The 20,223-nt window shown below is 36.5% G+C and overlaps 1 protein-coding gene across 15 annotated transcripts in view; it reads left to right on the top strand.

Moving 5' to 3' along the window:
* Positions 1-20,223, top strand: part of LOC132606946 (uncharacterized) — a 38,689-nt gene that overhangs the window by 12,417 nt on the left and 6,049 nt on the right. For 7 of the 15 annotated variants that reach the window (XM_060320662.1, XM_060320664.1, XM_060320665.1 and 4 more), the window contains exons 1-3: positions 12,933-13,146; positions 14,282-14,363; positions 15,348-15,431. The exons of 1 other annotated variant lie outside the window; for it this stretch is intronic. In XM_060320662.1, the coding sequence (XP_060176645.1) occupies positions 14,295-14,363; positions 15,348-15,431 (153 nt within the window). In that variant the 5' untranslated portion in view covers positions 12,933-13,146; positions 14,282-14,294. Of the gene's footprint in view, positions 1-12,932; positions 13,147-13,335; positions 13,359-13,418; positions 13,592-14,276; positions 14,364-15,347; positions 15,432-18,910; positions 19,368-20,223 lie in introns of those variants that run through there. 7 more of the 15 variants (XM_060320663.1, XM_060320658.1, XM_060320659.1 and 4 more) reach the window with 7 other exon arrangements.

The raw sequence follows: 20,223 nt of genomic DNA, 5'->3' as shown, positions 1-20,223 counted from the left end.
GATCCAAACTCAAGCTAAATCCAACCTATGATTCGGGCTGCCCACGATCTATAAACAAGCCATAAAATGCCAAACATTAGCTAAAGACTTTTTGGGCATTAAATTCCAATTTCGCCCTTAATTCTACAGAAATTTGAGCAGCATTTCCCCTGTAAATAGGCTACCCCTAGAATTTAACTCGGCCGTATCAATCAACAACAACAACAACAACAACCAACCTAACAACATTAATAATCAATCCGAAAGGTAATACAACAATAATAGCTCTCTTTTCCATCATTCATCAACTTTCATAAATTCAATTCAACGACTTACCTTCAAGCCAAAATCGACGCTTATACGCTCACATACTAACCCGAACCCATACCAAAAACATTTCAAGACATTCTAAGCAATTTATACAATTTTTCCAACAATCCATAAATTTTCCCAAGCTACCCGAAACAGCCTCTAACCGAGACAGCCCCCCTAACTTTTTCTTCATTTCCAAATCATGGTTCGTATCTACAATTTACATTCTAACAATGCTATTTTCATCAATACACAATTTACATTAAATGTACAACAACTTCCAAATCAGTCTGCAATATTTACAACATCAATTTGAGTCAATAAACTTTCATTTCCAACGTAGAATTCATGGCGACGACGGCTAAACAATAAGCGATACTAATTCAATTCTTGGCACATAAGGTGACCCATTTTCGGCTAACACTACACATATACATATATGGATGATTCTCAATTGTTCTTCACCTTACAATGATCATAATCAACTAACTAGGCATTAATTCATAATTTCAATCACAACACAACAACACCCATTTACACGGCTCAAGCTCCACATACACAACTCACCTCCAACATTTCATATTTCATGATTTTCCTCCATTATAACATACTACAAGATACAAACAACCTTTATAACACAAAAGCAAGATCAACTCTTACCTATCCTCTTCAATTCCACAAAATGCTAGGGTTTCCAATGGATGAAAAATAATGGGTTGATAGCTCCAACGACACTCCCACGCTACTTAGGGACCTCAAAATAGTGGGTTTGTACCAAGGAAATAATTTTGGAAGAGCAAGAAATGGGGGTGGATTTTTCCTTGGGCTGGCCGAGAGCCCCCTTATTGTGGTGCTCTTCAATTCCTTTTTTTTTTTTAAGAGTTGGAGTGAAGTGAAATGAAGTGGTCACTTTTTAACAATGCAAGACTTAGTCAAGGGTGCCTTGGCCCACATAATGAGTTGTTCCACTTAGAAGATGACACAAAGTTGTGTGGGCACCACATGGAATTTGTGGATGACTTTCCATTTCAAATTTTATCACCTTTGGTCCCAAATTGTCCTAATTGTTCCATACCAATAAATTCATGCACAACTTATATCTCAAAATAAATTCGAAGGTCAAGAATCCCGACTTTGTATCCCAAAATAATTTTGTCCTTAGCTTATCATAAATAAATCCGAATTATTCCACTGTACAAAAATACGGGTTCTAACACCCATACTATAGAGGTTCTGTTCATACATTGCTGCTGATGTTAAAATACAGATTATATTTTCAACCAACAACTAAAATAAAGATTGTCATATTTAGCTACAGTCTGATCTAATTTTGTTTATGAGCAATTCATCCATTCCATTGCAATCCAAGGTTTCAGTAAGTTGCTACTCCCTCGGATCCGTTTTACTTTATATGATGATGTTTGACTCGGTACGAAGCTTAAGGAAGAAAGAAAGAATTCATAGAGGTGAATGTGCCATAATATTAGAGGTGAATGCTTATTTCATGAATATCCTATATGTCTACAAGTTTTCATGCAACTATATTATATAATAATTTTCATGCTATGATACAAGATACATACATGCTAAATACAAGTTATTTCATGAAACCATACTACAAGTTATCTCATGAAACCATGATACAAACTATGTTACAAGTTACTTCGTGAAATTATGATTACAAGTTATTTACAAGTTATTTCACGAAATCATGGGCTTCTTAGTCAATTATATCATGTTCATGTTTTTTGGAGTTGCACGAATTACCGAGAAGGCTCAGATTGCCTGAAACTACGTAGCCATCGTAGGACAAGGATCGCTCCACCTAGTTAGAACGATTCCTTAATTTTACACTGAATGGATCCATCAGGCACGTTACCACCTTATACCCTGGCAAGGTATAGGGGCTCTGCTGGTCCGACGAGGTACCAGACTCCACGTATCCACGTGGTGATATCATGTTGTCGGTTTATGAAATGCTCTTCCCACTTATCATGTTATTATATGTTCCATGTTATTTCTTTCAGTTGCTTTACATATTGCCCGGGGGCCTGCATTTCACGATGCAGGTACTGATTTACAGGACGACACATCTGCTCAGTAGGACAGTATTCGTATCAGCTTATTGGTGAGCCCCATCTCATTCGGGATTTAGTCAACTCTTTATTTTATGATTAGCTATGCATCTAAGGTATGCTGGGGACCTTGTCCCAGTAAGTATGTTTTCTAGTCAGACTCATGATAGAGATTTCATAAACTAGACAAGTCAGTTATGTCATGTCACACTTTCGAAGTCGTATAGCCATTTTGGCTCATTCATGTTATTTCCGCACTGATGTTTAAACAAGTATTTTGATTAAGTATTATGACTTATTGCATTTTATAAAGGCTCATCATGCATTCACGTTATATTCCGCTCATGTTATGCCTCATCGGTCACATGCAGTAAGGCACCGAGTGCCGTGTTACGCCCAGGCCATGGTTCGGCGCGTGACAAAATTAATCCTCGAATGGTGGAAACCAACTACGGGCTGCTGGCCAGCAGAAATAAGGCATGTGGTCGCAGGACATGTTCAAGCGAATTGGAAACCAGTGTGGGGGTTATATTGAGAGGGAAGACGAGACCTCTCTCAAGAATCATCTTCACTGGGCTCGGATCAAGGTGAAGGGGGATGGGAAAAAGGTGCCAAGAGAGATTGAGGTGAACAGTGATGGTTTCGTGTACAATATTCCGGTGTGGTGCGAGATTCCGGTCACCGTCAGAGCTGAAGAAGGGAGGAAAGAGAAGCAAAGTCTCAACCCAGTGGACAATAGAGTAACAAAGTCCTTTTTAGTGAAAGAACCAGCGTATAGTAAGGGTGGGCAAGTGAGTGCCTCGAAAGATGGGGAAAATTCAAATTTTAGGTCACGTGACCAGGGTTTAAAGGGGAAGGTTCCACTTGAAGCTACATTGGGCCAATTCAGAAGGGAGGGGCAAATGGGCCGTAGGTCTTCAGGCCCAATAGCAACAGGACACACTTATTCTTTAAATTTTGAAGCCCAAGTGGATGACATAGTTAATATCGAGATTCAAGTTAACAAAGCCCACTCCAGTCCTAAGAATAGAATCGTACCATGGAGAAATATAGAAGGGGAAAAAGCAGAACAGGAGCACACAAGGAGAACAGAGGACTGGGTCTTCAACAACAAAGGAAGTAATTTCTTATGAAGTAGCAGGAAATTCTGAACTAACACAATCAAAGCAAGAAGAAGAAAACTCAAGTTTAATTGCAGAAGATGTAGTTCCTTTGGGTATTCAATTTCCGGCAGAAGTTAGCATCCAAAGTTTAAGCACTCCGGACTTTGTTCAACAACATATCATGAGATTAAGCACAAAATTTGGTGTCAATTTCAAAGGGTGTGAAGAAAAGGCAAAAGAACTGTTCATGAAAATAGACAACAACAAACAGGAGAATAAGAGGGAGTAGGGGGAACAGACAATTGTAAAGAAGAAGGGGATGAATGAGTTGAAAAGTTTAGAGCTGGATACCAAATTTATGAGCAATGGCACAAGAAGAAGGGGGAGATTTTTGGCTATAAAAGATCAATGAAAGTAAACGTAGTTTCTTGGAATGTTAGGGGGCTGAATGATGCCAGTAAAAGGAGTATGATTAGGCACATACTGCACACTGGGAAAGCTGATGGTGTGGGTTTTTCAGGAGACAAAGGTGGAGGGGGAGTAGATGGGTGGATCATGTGCAACTAGAAACAAGTGGGACTAGGAGAGACATAGTTATAGTGTGGGGCAAAAGGCTGTGGGCAGGGGAGCTGAGCAGTGTAGGAGCCTATTCAGTTTCATGTAGCTTAGCAGGAAGAGATCAAGATTTTAAATGGCACATCACAGGGGTGTATGCCCCAAATGACAGAGTAGAGAAGGAAGAGACTTGGTGGGAAATTGGTGCGGCAAGAGGGCTTGTTAAAGGACCTTGGGTTTTTTGTGGGATTTCGACACTGTTAGACATCCTTCAGAAAAGAATAACTGCAACAGAATCAGTAAGGCAATGACAGATTTCTCTCAGTTTATTGAGGATATGGAGCTGGTGGACCTGGATCTATCGGGGGGCAATTTCACTTGGAAAAAAGGAGATAGACACACAATCGCTGCAAGACTTGACATGTTTCTATTCTCTGAAGAATGGGACACCAACTTCAGGAATATTACAGAGTCTATTCTGCATAGAGTGACATCTGATCACTCACCTTTGATCCTTCAATGTGGAGACTGGGAAGCTTCAAACTCATATTACAAGTTTGAGAACTGGTGGTTGAATACAGAAGGTTTCAATGAAAGAGTTAAAAGCTGGTGGGATTCTTTCAACTTCAGTGGGAAACCTGACTTTATACTGGTAGCCAAGTTGAAAGCATTGAAAGGGAAGCTAAAGACATGGAGTAAGACTGCTCAAGGAAACTTGGGTTTACAAAAACAAAATATGTTAAGTCAATTAGCTGAGTTAAAGGAGATACAAGAACAAAGGGCTTTGGAGGAAGGTGAGATAGCTTCCAGGCTAGCTCTCACTCTGGAATTTGAAGAAATAGCAAATCATGAAGAAACAACATGGAGACAGAGGTCCAGAACATTATGGCTCAAACAAGGGGATAGGAACACAAGTTTCTTCCACAGAACAACAAATGCTCATAGAAGATACAATGCAATTGATAAACTGAAAGTTAGGGGTGAGGTTCTCACTGATCCAGTAGAGGTGAAGAAGGAAATTGTAGACTACTATGAAAAGCTATACACAGAGACAGAAGACTGGAGACCACAGTTGGAGATGAGGAATTGTCCAAGATTGGGGAAGATGATAATACACTCCTGATGGCCCCATTTGAGGAACAGGAGATCCTGGAAAGCATTAAAGCATGTGCAGGTGACAAAGCACCAGGACCAGATGGTTTTTCTATGGCTTTTTTTAGTCAATGTTGGGGAATCATCAGTGCAGATCTGATTGCAGCAGTTCAGAATTTTTATGAGGAAGGTGTCTTTGAAAGGAGCATAAATGCTACTTTTGTGGCTTTGATTCCTAAGTGGGAGCTGTGGAGCTAAATGATTTTAGATCCATCAGTCTGATAGGGGGGGGGGGGGGGGGTTTACAAGATCATTGCAAAGATGTTAGCAGAAAGATTGAAGAAAGTCATGCACATGCTGGTAGATAGACAACAAATGGCTTTTACCAAAGGAAGGCAAATTATGGATGCGGTTTTGATAGCAAATGAATGTGTAGATTCCAGTCAGAGAAGTAAAAAACCAGGCATTCTTTGTAAGTTAGATATACAGAAAGCATATGACCATTTAAACTGGAGCTTCTTAGTGCATATGCTTCAGAAGATAGGCTTTGGAACTAGATGGATCAGATGGATCAAGCAGTGCATCAGTACAGTTAAATTTACTGTTTTGATAAACAGATGTCCTAATGGGTTCTTCTCTTCCCAGAGGGGTTTGAGGCAGGGGGATGCACTTTCCCCTTTTCTCTTTATTCTGGAAATGGATGGGATGAGCAACTTGATTCACACAGCTAAAGAAAGGGGCTGGGTCAGGGGATTCCAAATGGGAAAGAGGGCAGAAAACCACATGGAGATTACTCATCTACAGTATGCAGATGACACTTTAGTTTTTTGTGAAGCAGTGGAAGAGCACATCCTAATACTACGGGTCATTTTCATCATCTTTGAAGCACTGTCAAGTTTGCATATCAACTGGGGAAAAAGCTTTGTATACCCAATTAATGAAGTCACAAATGTAGAGGATCTGGCTCGAAAATTAGGTGGCAAAGTGGGGGAATTACCAACAACATATCTGGGAATGCCTCTGGGTGCAAAAACAAAGTCCAAGGGGATCTGGAATGGAGTGATAGAGAAGTGTGAGAAGAAGTTGACAAATTGGAAGAGTCAGTATCTCTCTTTCGGGGGGGGGGGGAGATTAACCTTGGTGAACAGTGTTCTAGATGCGCTTCCATCATATATGATGTCAGTGTTCCCCACACCTGTAAATGTGATAAAAAGGATTGATGCACTGAGAAGGGATTTCTTCTGGCAAGGAAATGAAGATAAGAAGAAGTTTCACCTAGTCAAGTGGGAAGAGATGACCATCGACAAAAAAGAAGGGGGAGCAGGCATAAGAGATATGATCAGCCAGAACAAAAGCTTGTTGATGAAATAGTTGTGGAAGTTCGCAACAACTGATAACTTACTCTGGGAGGAGGTTATCATTGCAAAATATGGGCTGGAGGATAAATGGATGATAGAAGTGGTTACTACTCCTTATGGTTGTAGTGTGTGGAGATCCATTAGAAACTTATGGCCACTGATTTTAGCTAGGTCAAATTTCAAAGTGGGTAATGGTCTAAAGGTATCTTTTTGGAATGAAATATGGTGTGGCCAGGCATCTTTGAGGCAAATGTATCCAGATATATACACTTTGTGTCAAACCCAACAAGCCACAGTGGCTTACATGTGGACAGGGCAAGGTTGGAATCTAAATCTTAGAAGAAATCTGAATGATTGGGAAATGAAAAGAATTGCAAAATTTTATGACACAGTTGCACAGTTCAACAATTTATCAGGGGAAAGTGAAACTTTGGAATGGAAATTTGAGAGTACAGGAAGCTTCACTGTTAATTCTGCATACAGGAATCTGAACTCAACATGAATACATGAGGAAGGGTGGCCATCGAGGATGATTTGGAAAACAAAAATTCCTTACAAGGTGAACTGTTTTTCTTGGCTATTGGCTAAGGAGGCAGTGTTGATACATGAAAACTTGAAGAAAAAAGGATTTCAACTTTGTTCAAGATGTTACTTTATGTGGAGAGCAAGCAGAGACAGTAAACCACCTCTTTTTGCACTGCAAGTGGACAGACCAGCTCTGGCAAATTTTTATCAGTATGAGGAAGATCAAATGGGTGAAACCAGGAAGCATAAAAGAAATGATGAGGAGCTGGAACAAGGATGGCAATGCAGCAAAGAAAGAGGAAAGATGGAAGATTGTCCCTGCAAGTATCCGGTGGACAGTGTGGAAGGAGAGAAATCAGAGATGTTTTGAAGACAAGCAGAGCAGCATTCAGAAACTTAAGATGAATTGTATAACTCTTTATTACTTTTGGTGTAAACAGGAGGTGTTAAGCCAAACAGAATATAGTTTTACAGCTTTAGGTTGGTTGTAATCTAGTGGAATATAGGAGGACAATATGTAAGATGTAATACTTTTGAAGGGGGACTAAATATTTTGATGTAGTATACCTGTGGATATATAGACTAACTGTTACCTTTTTCAAAAAAAAAAAAAAAAAAGGAAAGTGGTGGGAGCAAGATGCTAAGGAGGGCAAGGAAAAGATTTGCTTTTTAGGGAGAAACCAGGCCAATGGTTTTTTACCTCCAACAAAGAGGCGGAATATGTGATGATATAGGTTTAACGGGGTAAGGGAAGTGTAACTGAAGTTTGTTAAAACAAACTGAAAGAGAGATATGTCTTTTGGATTTTTTATTTTATTTTTAGAGCAGTTAAAAAGAGGAAAAAGCCAAAATTCTGAGAAAATAGATAAATACTAATGCTGACTTTTTAGATGCGCCACATCAGCGGACCTATGTCCTGCGATTATATATATATACACTAGTAAATTTACCCGCGCTTCGCGCAGTTGTGAAAGAACTCGTCAAACTTATGATGTAATCTCTTTCTAACACCTAAATATTAAAAATAGTACTCACTCCATTCTAATTTATATGAGGGTTGACCTATTTGGGGAGTCAAACAACTCTTTCTTGACTATGATTTTCTCCAACTATTTTCATATATTGTAAATCATTAATTATGCAGACTTATAGTACGTTTTATGTAGTTTTTAGATATGTATATTTTATGATATAGAGTACTCGAAGAATCTATCTTTGAAATTGAGTCAAAGAGATAACTATTTGACTCCCCAAATACGTCAACCATCATATAAACTGGGATGGATGGAGTAGTATGTTTTTGTGGAAACTAAAGATAACTTGTAGAATTGTAGCATAGAGTACTTGGTATCTTGTCAAATATTTTGTTATACAATGATAAGATGCAGGAAAGCTTCCCCTCAGCGATAATTTCCAATGTCTCTGTGGTGGCCTTTCCCACAGTCCAAAATTTACTTTCCTTTCCCACAGTCCAAAATTTACTTTACTCAATCATAAACCAACCTATTTTGTACATTCGTTTTTGAAGCACCAGACACTTGCAAGTCTAAGAGCCTATAAGTAAAAACAATCATGCAAACAGACAGTATGCTCTATCAGAAGCTAGTTCCACAAAACTTAAAAGTAGAAAAAGGTGGGATGACTCTTCATCTATGTAAAAGAGTTCGTTCCTTTTGGACGGTCGTGGCCAGAATCAGTCCATCACTTGCATAGCACGAGTTTGACACTTCATACGACACCAAATGGTACAGAAATACAACAGAATCAAACCAAGTTGACATGCCTATAATCAGTGAATAAATTTAAGAAATAATTAACATACACAATTTTGAAAATACAAGGAGTCTTGAAGGTTTAAAGAGCCAACCACATAGATACCATCTATGCCAATAAGGTTCTGCCTACCAAAACAACCAATATGAGAGGGGGAGTTGAAATAATCCACCAAAAAAGTGACAGTATAGATGTTTACCTCAAAAATAGGCGGTCTTCAATATGTGAATGGACTTGCATAAAAAAGAGTTAAAACAAAAATCAGATCTGAAGCATCTCCTTCACGTATATTTTATTAGCGAGGTGGACATCACCTTATTTTAAAAAAAGAGTTCGTCAACCATAAAAGGATGCTAACTTGTCAGAGTCGTTGGTTTGATAAGCTTCTCCATTTCCCGGCCTAATTCCATCAAACTTCAGGACTAATCTCAATTGAATAAGGTCAATTAAAATCTTGTTAAAGTTTGACGTTGCTGCAATATTTGTCATAACCTCTTCCGGCTGAGTAATATAGGAAGCTATGGTGCTAAGTGTATTTGCATTAAGTTTAAATGGTATGTAAACCACAGTCCGAAGAACTTGTGTTGAACCGCAGTCTGAAGAACTTGTGTTGCTTGACGAGCTGCAACTACCTTTCACAACTAAGGTACATTGGCAATAGGCTCCACAGGAAATCTCTTGTGAGCCAGTCCATCGTGAAGAAACATGTAGGGAATCCCAAAAAGTGTGATTCACAGCCCCTGCATTTATAAGAGCACATGTTTATCCATCAATTCACTACTTTTGACTACTTTATACCTAATTAGGCTCACCTAATCAAGATTTAAAAAATAAAAAAAGGCAATTGAATGAGAGTGTATAGCACCGAGTCAGAGGACAGGGATGAAACCTTCATGGAAGAAACAATAGGAAAGAAGAGCTAGCAAAGAGAACTACCTCAAATAGAAGAGAAGGTAGAGTGTATTGCATTATCATTGATCACAAAAAAAATTTATATATATGCTAATTTAATTTTCATATTATGCAGAGTAATACTGACACAACTAAACCGATAAAGGATCATCAGTACCGCTAACATATGAACGAAACGGGGGTGATGGTACCTGTACATAAAAGAGCAAACTCCTCAGGTGCTTCTTTGAAGGAAAGTTGAAGGAAATTCTACAAAACAGAGTAAAATGAGAAATTCGACATAATAGTACGATTGACAGAGCAAATATTGTGATGATTACCAAATTACTTACCTAAAGAGCAAAATACATTGTAGCGTTTACCAAATTAATTAACCAAAAAAAAAAAGGAAACCTAATGAATTGAATAGTAGAATGAATCCACAAATAACAATGCTAACACACGCCCTTTAAGAGTTGAAGTGTCATCAGAGAAATAAACTAAAGTTTGCAAAGCCCAATGCACCTTCGTTAATGGCTCCATAAAACACTCGTGCTATGGAGATCTCCCAATCTATATATCTATAAAAGCAAGAAAAAGGCCCGCTGATGTGGCATCACAGAAATGCAGGGTTTTATTTATCTTTTTTTACATATTTTTTAGGAAATAACCCAATTAAACACGCTTAACAACTAAACAACGCAAAGACACACTGCTTCGCTCTTTGCACCCCACCAACTGCGGCCAGGAATAAAAACCCTTCAACATCTCATTCCTCACGCTGCCCGAAGAAAACCAACCCCTTCCAAGGTATGCTTCTCCTCCATTGTCAACTACTATTTACCACTTCCGTGTACTTTTTAACTTACACGACAATCGATTTTTCCGTCCATCGATTCTCTTTAAGAAATTGAATTCGGAGCATTTAGGAGTAAGGGTGGAAAAGAGGTTCTTTTATCTGTTGCCTATAAAACTATGGTTGTATTCATATTTATAATATCCACTATGATGCACTTTCAACTTTAGATACATTGCGAAGATTTACAACTGTTATTTCAATTTATATAGTTCCACTATTCTTCTTCTTTAATTACTTCTTTACTTTTCTTGTTTCTTAATTAGCCTCCCACTCTTCTTCCACCTTAGTTCTCTTGATTACCTTTCATAAATCAACAGAGAGTGGATCATTAAATCCAAGTTTTCAAGTATACCTTTTGAAAACAAAATTTTAAAATGGAGTCTTGAAACGTATGTACTGTTCTGGAATTCTTTTGCTCTGTACTTTTACTCTGTATAGTATTTCTGACTCCGGGAAAAGGAATTAAAAACGGAACTTACAAAGCAAAAGACTCAGCGGAGGCATAGAAGGTTGCCAAAAAAACAAAGGCAAAGGGGAAAGGCATATTCGGCGGCCGTTTATGTAAGGAACGAAGTGCCAATAGGTTTTTTTCGGAGGATGTAGGATATACGCAGACCTTACCTACCTTTGTGGGACAGAGAGGCGGATTCCGATATACACTCGGCTCAGAAGAAACGAAGTCAATGGTTCTTATTAATGTATCTAGTGCCTATGTAGTTTAGGCTCAATCCAAAACAACAGTACGTACTACTCGTGGTTTACACATACCTTAATATTCGACAAACAAATAATAGTTGTGCACTTGGTTTTGACATATTATTAAGAAATATGCACTACATGACATATTGGTGTACTTCCTTGAGGGAAAAATATATAAATTCTTATTTCCTTCAGGAAAATTAAAAGCATACGGTAGAAAACATTCAACAATATCTGCCATCTTTTGCCTTAAAATAAAATTGACCAAGATGTTTTTACGTACGACAAATACGTGTAACAATGACTTTATACCACAAAATAACATGTATATTCTTTGTTATTTTATCTCTTCGGGAGGTGTTGTGGTATTTTTTCATTCACTTCGGGGAATGAACTGGTCACTTAGATGCGCTTTATACAGATTTTTCACTAGTTCTTTTTCCCAATCACAAAAAGATATTGCTTCAAATTATTTCTCATATATCTTACAACTTCTTTCTGCTTCAGGAGAAAATTTCAAGGTTTTACTTCTTAAGGAGTAATGCAAAGTTTAACCACTCGAGAGTAAAGTTAGAAGTTCTACCAACTTCGGGGGTAAATTTAAGAGTTCACTACTTCAGGAGTAAATTTCAAAGTCTTACCACTTCGGGAGTAAACTTCAGATGTACTACGAGTAAGAAAATTTAGAATACTTCTTCTCAATTATTCTACCTCTTCTGGAGGTGAGTTGTGATATCTTCACAACCAATCGCACGTCCGTATTTATAATCTTTACTAAATATCATCACATTCACTTCAGAGAATGAATCTTGTATTTGTAACATTTATCAAAAGTTCTCATTCTTCATGAATGGAAATTATCTGAACATCGCTTAAAATCTCTTTTCAAATATTGCTACTTCAGGAGCAAATCGAGGCATCAATATAATGTAGATAGATTTCTCTAACATATATTTCAATCATAATTATAGCAAGCCTTAAAAATATTACCACTTATGGTGATTATTGACATAAATAAAAATCATCATGTAAAAACGTAATTTAAAATTCTAGATAATTTAGATATTACATATATGAGTCATTGAAAACTAGCTTTTTGGTATGTCCAGTAATTAAATTTCCATTAAAAAGAACGGACATTAGCATTGTCGTTATTGACATATAGTAACATCAGCAACAGTATTTACTAGGCCAATATGAGGTAATAGCAATATGGGACAGAATAATACCTACCTTTGAGGATGAGCAAATCCTCTCAGCCAACGTTTTCAAGGATAGAAAATATCGAGCAACAACATACCCCATATGAAAAATACTAGTCATGATCAATTTTGAATTGATTTATCACGTGTAGAGTCTCGTACTGATAACGTACTATAAAATAATAAAATAAAAATAAAAATATTATAGAGAAAGAGAGAAGAGGATTCTTATTTCTTGTAAAGGATGAAATACAATGAAGATAACCTCTATTTAGAAGAGAAAATTGACTTGGTATCAAAGTTATAAATTTTAAAATTTCTCCAAAAGATAGACATCACAATATTATAATAATATTTATAACATTTTAACTAAATAAAATTTATAAGTAAAAAAATAAGTTGAGCTATCTAACTTTTTTTTTTTTGAATTTATTCTAATTACTTTTTTAATTTATAAACCACTTTGTCAAACGCCTAAAAAGATTAAAAGACTTTGACCACTTTGTCAAAGTACTAGCACACAAACAGAGACAATTAAGTTGGGAAGATAAACGAACATAGAGAAGAAAAAAAAAAGTTATTCACAGTAACTTCACAATCCACTTTATTTATTAACCAAGATAATCAATTGAGTGGTTGATTAAAAATAAATGGAGAATCAAAGATTGAAAAAGCAAGAGATGATTGAAGAGAGCAGTGATGATTGTACTTCAAAAGATGAAGGTACAAATTGGGTTGGGATACTTTCATGTCCGTATGTTATTTCCCACGCCTTTTTTTTATATGTCTTTTTAACCCATGTGTTAGTGCTTTATTCTGAGCTGAGGGTTTATCGGGAGTAGTCTCATACCTGGTGGGATTACACTGGGGACGTTGTTGTTGTTGTGTAGGTGCTGCTGATGTGTCAGGACTTTTGGTTTTGCGCGTTTTGGACTGTAATTCTCTTTTTGTTTACTGGGTTTTGGATAGATTATTTGTACGTATTAAATGATTTTTTAAATATAAATATAGGGTTTAAGATAAAATTACTGGGTTTTGTGGAACCTGTAACTACCATTGTGGTTTCGTCTTTTAGGGATTGTGGATTTGTGGGTGATCAATGATATGAAGGCCCAATTGGGATTTTAAGTCAGTGAGTGTGGAGTATCACTACATCCATGTGGGCATGGTATAAATGAGAATTTTGAAAATATTTTTAGCTACATTTTTGGAACTGAGGCATAGTAGTAGTTGTTGTTGTTGTTGTACATAGTTTAGATGGAAGATTCTGATTCATTTTGTGGAGGATTATAAGATTTAGTGTTAATTGGTACTAGAGGAAGAATAAACCCTTGAATCTTTGATTACTTGTGATTTCCTAGCAGGTATTAATATCAATTGAGCTTCTACTTCTAGCTCTTCAATCTATTACTCTCTCAATTTCAACTGGACACGGAGTTTAAGAAAATAAAAAAAGACTTTTGAATCTTATGGTCTTAAACTAAATATATGTATACTGTACCAAAATGCCCTTTAATCTTGTGGCCTTGAACATACCATGTGGAATATTGAGAATAAAAGAGTTGTCAGAATTAGGTAGCAGAATGATCATGAGAAGCTGCCTCAAACCAGTCTAACTCAGAAATATAATCAACTTATTTTGTTGACTTAGCTTCTTCTTATTGCTAGTATTTTACTTTATATTGCAACTGAAGGCCTAGATGGACCTTGTAAATTCCTATAGTTAAAGGAGAATATCAGATCATTTTCTACAATTGCTCACAGAATTCGTTGTTTTTAAGGATAATAGTTAGTATTTGTTAAATTTATTGCCTACGGAACTGTTGGCAAACATTTTCATAGATGCACTTATCTGCAGGGAAGGTTGAGGAATGCAAGAAGTTCTTCCAAAAACATTGTCTAAATTTGTTTACCTCTTAGGAACATATCTCAAGCCAAATGTGAGTATCAGCCAAATGTGAATATCATTCTTTCTTTTTCTTTTTCTGCATATTGCATTGTCATTGAGGTTGGATATTGAGATTTCTCATCAAAATGTTGTATGTCCCTTCTCTTATTAGGAGATCTCGACAGATGTTCCTTTGCGTCACCGCTTGTATCAATTCTTTGGATTTAAGTTTCTGTTTTAACTGTCAGTTCATGAATATTTATCTGCACAATTTAATAGTCTAACTCGACATATAATCGATAAATTGAAACTCAGCATATATTTAGTAGGTAGAAATATGTTAAAATCTACTAAGTGAAACTTATACACATTGTTACCAAAAGTACTTGGAAGACATCAAAACTGTAAGGGAGGTTTCACTTCAAAAAGCCCACCTAATGTTGATGCTTATATCGTCATAGGTTAAAACATACTAAAAATCCATATACAAACTTGCTACTGCATACTGAAAAGCTACCCCATCGTGGTGAATTCATTTTCCACTACCAGTGCACTCAATAACTTAATTTCTAAGTCATGCTGCTGACCTGTTTTCTCAGCTCTGCTACCTTGAGTAAAATGGTCATAACTTTTTCTAGCAAAGTCTAAGTGACTAAATATTTGAAACATTCAGAAGGAAACTAGACTTGCTGGACTAGAATTTCTTCAGAAACGATGACGAAGGTCCTTCTACATTAAAACTTATGCAGCTGAGAAGTAGTCAAGTCATGCATCCTTTAAAATCTTTTGATTTTCTCTTAGCTTCTTGTTTTCAGTGCACTTCTCCAACTATCCTCTCCTTAAAGCAACATTATAACACTACCACATGACCATTAAAAGCTTATAAGATGCTTTGAGTAATAGCGCTGACATGTGTGACTTCAGAGTGACATAGTACGCGATTGTATCATCTTAAAATTTGACTTACTGAATTAACTTTCTACAAACTTTAGCAGACATGTTTAAGTCAACAAGTGTTATCGATCTTTATGTGCAGGTGGCTATTTTGGATGGTGTCACAATGGGAAGTGGGGCAGGTATTTCGCTTCCAGGAATGTTTCGCATTGTAACTGATAGAACTGTACGTTCCTGCTTCCATGCTGCCGACTATAGCACCAGATTTCCTTATCTGATTAATTTGAAAGACACCTTATAAATGTCAATATTTTTGGAGGCACAACGAAAGAAAGTTCTTTTGCATGATTATTCTTTTCAGAGTTGTATTGTTTTGGGTATAGAGTGCCTTAATGGACAGACCATCAACTATTAACTATTACACTGGGAGAAGTGCAGTTGAATAGGCCCCATAAACTATCAGATATGAGGAAAATTGTAACCGTGCATGAATAAGTTATGTTTGATGCGTGGGTGGTGATACCCAATTCTTTAATTTTGTTACAATGCCCCAGCAATAATTTAAGGTCAAATGCACTATTTTTTTAACTAAGGATTTTATCCATTAATATTTGAATTCTGTAAGATGTCAGCATTTCTGTTGGCCAAGAAAGCTTTTCTATATGCCTTTCTTTTTGTACTTGTATCCTTTTCTTGAGTTGTGAGCACTTAGACCACAAATGCTTTTACGGTGCTTCCTTTTGTGGTTGTGTGTGTATGTTCAAGATTATTGAGTCTTGATTTTTGGTGGTCTTTGCTTGTGTTTTTATAGGAGGGGTTGATGGGCTGTTAAAATGGTGAGACGCTTTCACAGAAAGCAGATTTGTTGGAGTTTTGTAGAGGAATTTGCGAAATAAATAGATTTTTGGGAGATTGTAGAAAATTAGGAGAGGATGAAGGAGGATTTGTCTGGTCTTTTTAAGGGAGTGGTGTTTCTGTATTTTTGCTGAAGGTGATGTTTGGAAGAAGATAAGAATCCCTAGTTTCGAGGATAAAGTAATGGGTAAAGAAAGAAAAAATCAGGGAACAAAATGAATAGGGAAATAGGAAATTGAAAAGAAAAGAAGGAAGAAGAATGTATCAGAATTGTAATTCAAACCCATGCTAATGGTGTGCCTAAACTCACCTTTGTGTATTCATCTTTTTTGAGGGTGTTATTTTTCATTTCACATTTCTTTATTCTAAATAGAATGAAATAAATACTTATGTAAAAAAGATGCAAACTAACTACTCCTTTTGTCCCAACTTATACACGCTTTTCTTTTTAGTCTGTCCGCAAAGAAAATGACATCTTTCCATATTTAGTAACAATTTAACTTTATATTTCCAATTTTTACCCTTAATGAAATGATTGATAGATACATAAATTTCTATGGCTTATTTTAGACCACAAGTTTCGAAAGTTCCCCTTTTTCTCTTAATCTCTATGCCAGTCAAACACCTTAACATAAATTGGGATGGAGGGAGTTGATACAATAACGGATATGTGGAAACAAAATATTTAAGAAGAAAAGTAAAAGATAGATAGATTGACACAAAAATAGGCACAATTAGGCAACCAAAGTTCTTAATTAACTAAGACCTCCTAATTACACACTATTAAGCACCTAATCTCTTAAGATGACCTCAAGGTAACTAATGTCGCAAGCAACCAATCCTCTCAACAACGTGACAAGCACAATCAATGGCTTCAACAAGCCCTCGAACACTCAAACTCTCAAAAGAGTATCAAAATATCATTCATCAAAATAGTCTTAAGTCTAATGAAATGTTTAATCTACAAGTTATACTAAGGATAGAAGGAAGACAAGCTATGCTATTACAATTTTACCCTTACTGAAGTAAGGTCCTTGTTTGGTTAGTCTTCCATTGAGATGAAAAGATGAAATGATGGCTTACATTTAAGTAGTATTCCCTTTTGCACGCATAGCTGATGCTCCCTTTTCTCCACTTCATCCTTCCATGCAATCATCCACACTTGGAATCCTTGGGAAGGTTCTCGAAATGCCCTTGAGGCAACTCGGATTGCATCAGGAGTACATCTATATATTGTATGCATATCAATCTAGGAAATCATGTACTAAAATATATTTACATCTGTAGACATATCTAAAAGATAAAGAAAGCAACTTTCGTAATATAACTTCACCTATATATTAGACTAAAATCAAATATTCCTAAAACTTGGACAACGAAAAAAATAACTACTGTAAATTTTCTAAAAGTAGAAAACATATTCTTTTTCCAAAACAAAGTAATATCTTATACAGAAATTAAAAATTGACCTATTTAAATTTGAAAAACTTGTCCTAGGTAATATTTAAAAAATGATGGAGCAAGGAAGGGAAGGGTAAAAAATTATGTGTCTACACTGAGCTTCAAATAAACTCTTTGCGACTAGACATGGAAATGATGGGTGAAAAGTATACTTTGAGTGGTGGTATTCTTATGACCTCATCTTTACAGACTTCTTTATTCATTTGTTCACTTCTGTATCCTTTTGATATACGAGGTTCATATTTCCTACGCGCAACTTTTTTTTTTTTTTTTGAGACTTGTAACGTTAATCTATGTGTCCACAGGTTTACTACATCAAAATATGTAGTCCCCCTCCAAAAGGTTACATTTACAGCATTGATCTCTACAGTTGTCTATTCTTACAAGAGATCTAACACATCAAAAATATCTTCTGTCTGATCTAGAATTTCCTGTTTACACCAAAAATAAAAAAGAGCTAGGCAGTTCATCTTTAACTTCTGTAAATTATTCTGCTCGTTCTCAAAACATCTCTGGTTCCACTCTTTCCAAACAGTCCACCAGATACATGATGGGACAATCTTCCATCTCTTCTCTTTTCTTGTTACATTCCCATCCTTGTTCCAGCATTTTAACACTCCTTCTATGCTCCCAGGCTTCACCCATCTGATCTTTAGGTTGATAAACATCCTCCATAGCTGGTCTGTCCATTTGCAGTGCAAGAAAAGTGCAAGAAAAGCTGACTGATTGTCTCATTATGATCCCCACACAAAAAACATCTCGAACATAAGTGAAAACCTCTTTTGTTTAAGTTTTCATGAGTCAACACTGCCTCTTTTGCCAACAGCCAGTTAAAACAGTTCACTTTATAAGGTACTTTTGTCTTCCATATCATCTTCCATGGCCATCCTTCTTCTTGAAAACTTGATACATTCAGGTCTTTGTATGCTGAGTTAACAGTAAAAATTCCTTTGCTATCCTTCTTCCATTCCAGAGTATCCCTTTCCCCTGCTAAGTTGATGAATGCTGCCATTGTATTGTGGAATTCTGCGCGCAACTTCTATCCTCTTTAATGGATGGCTGCACCTTTTTGTTGTGCTAGTCATGCAATTCTCAATTAAATTTAGCAGACATGATATTATGTTACATGTGACAAATTGCAATACTCACCTCAGGACATTGTCCAAAACTTTGAACCATGACATGATTTCTACCTCAAGGAAAGCATGCTGTATGATATGTTGGCTTTTACTTTTTTGATGTGATGTTCTTTCCCTTAAAATTGATCCCTAAACTTACAAATGGAAATGGCAAAACCATTGCAGGTTTATTCCAATCCCGAGGCTCAAATTGGTTTCCATCCCGATGCAGGGTCTCGCCTTCCTGGATACTTAGGCAAGTTTAGAATAAATTATTACTGATAAATATATTCCCATATGGGGCTACGCTGGTTAGTACGTAGACTAGAATACTTTACTTGAAGTAACATCTCTGTTAGGCGAAATGATTTGGTGTGCCACGTTGTTCTATTATCATCTTATTGTTTTCTTACTTTCATATGTCTATTCCTGCAACATGTTTGTGCCAGGTGAAACTGGCGATGTGTCTCTTTGATGATGAGGTGCATTGACCATTTAAGTCACCCATATATCCGGATGACCTGGGGGTGGGGGGCTTTAATCTTCATATTCTTGACTGGCCCCTTTATTCTGAGCTGAGAGTTTATCGAAAATAGTCTCTCTACCTGGGGTAAAGTCTGTTACCCTCCCCAGACCCCACCTGGGATTATACTGGGAACGTTGTTGTTGTTGTTGTTATGTAGGTGCTGCTGATGTGTCAGGACTTTTGGTTTTGCGGGTTTTGGACGGTAATTCTCTTTTTGTTTACTGGGTTTGGATAGATTATTTGTACGTATTAAATGATTTTTTAAATATAAATATAGGGTTTAAGATAAAATTGCTAGGTTTTGTCGAACCTGTAACTACCATTGTGGTTTCGTCTTTTAGGGATTGTGGATTTGTGGGTGATCAATGATATGACGGCCCAATTGGGATTTTAAGTCAGTGAGTGTGGAGTACCACTACATCCACGTGGGCATAGTATAAATGAGAATTTTGATAATATTTTTAGCTACATTTTTGGAACTGTAGTAGTAGTTGTTGTTATACATATTTTAGATCGAAGATTCTGATTCATTTTCTGGAGGATTATGAGATTTAGTGTTAATGGGTACTAGAGGAAGAATAAACCCTTGAATCTTTGATTACTTGTGATTTCCTAGCAGGTATTAATATCAAATGAGCTTCTGCTTCTGGCTCTTCAATCTATTGCCCCCTAAACTGGGCACAGAGTTTAAGGCAATAAAGAAATATTTTTGAATCTTGTGGTCTTAAACTAAAGATATGTATAATGTAACAAAATGCCCATCTTGTGGCCTTGAACATATCACGTGGAATATTGAAATAAAAGAGTTGTCGAATTAGGTATGAGACAATTCTTTTTGAAAAAGACTAAAAAGGAATTTAAGACATACAAATTGAAACAAAGGGAGTAATAGTTGTCTATCAAATGGTTTGTTATGTTTGAATTGGCCTAGCTCACTTAATTATGCATAAGCATGAATATTTGCTTATACCTCTGCAAAGTTCTCATTAAAAGGACTAAGGTTTTCAACTTTGATGTTCAATATTTTATTTCTGTTGTGGCAAGTACTAACATTTTTT

Source organism: Lycium barbarum, chromosome 8 (genome assembly GCF_019175385.1).
Source record: "Lycium barbarum isolate Lr01 chromosome 8, ASM1917538v2, whole genome shotgun sequence".
Taxonomy (NCBI): Eukaryota; Viridiplantae; Streptophyta; class Magnoliopsida; order Solanales; family Solanaceae; genus Lycium; species Lycium barbarum.
Note: the sequence above shows the minus strand (reverse complement) of the source record. Positions and strands in the feature narration are given on the sequence as shown.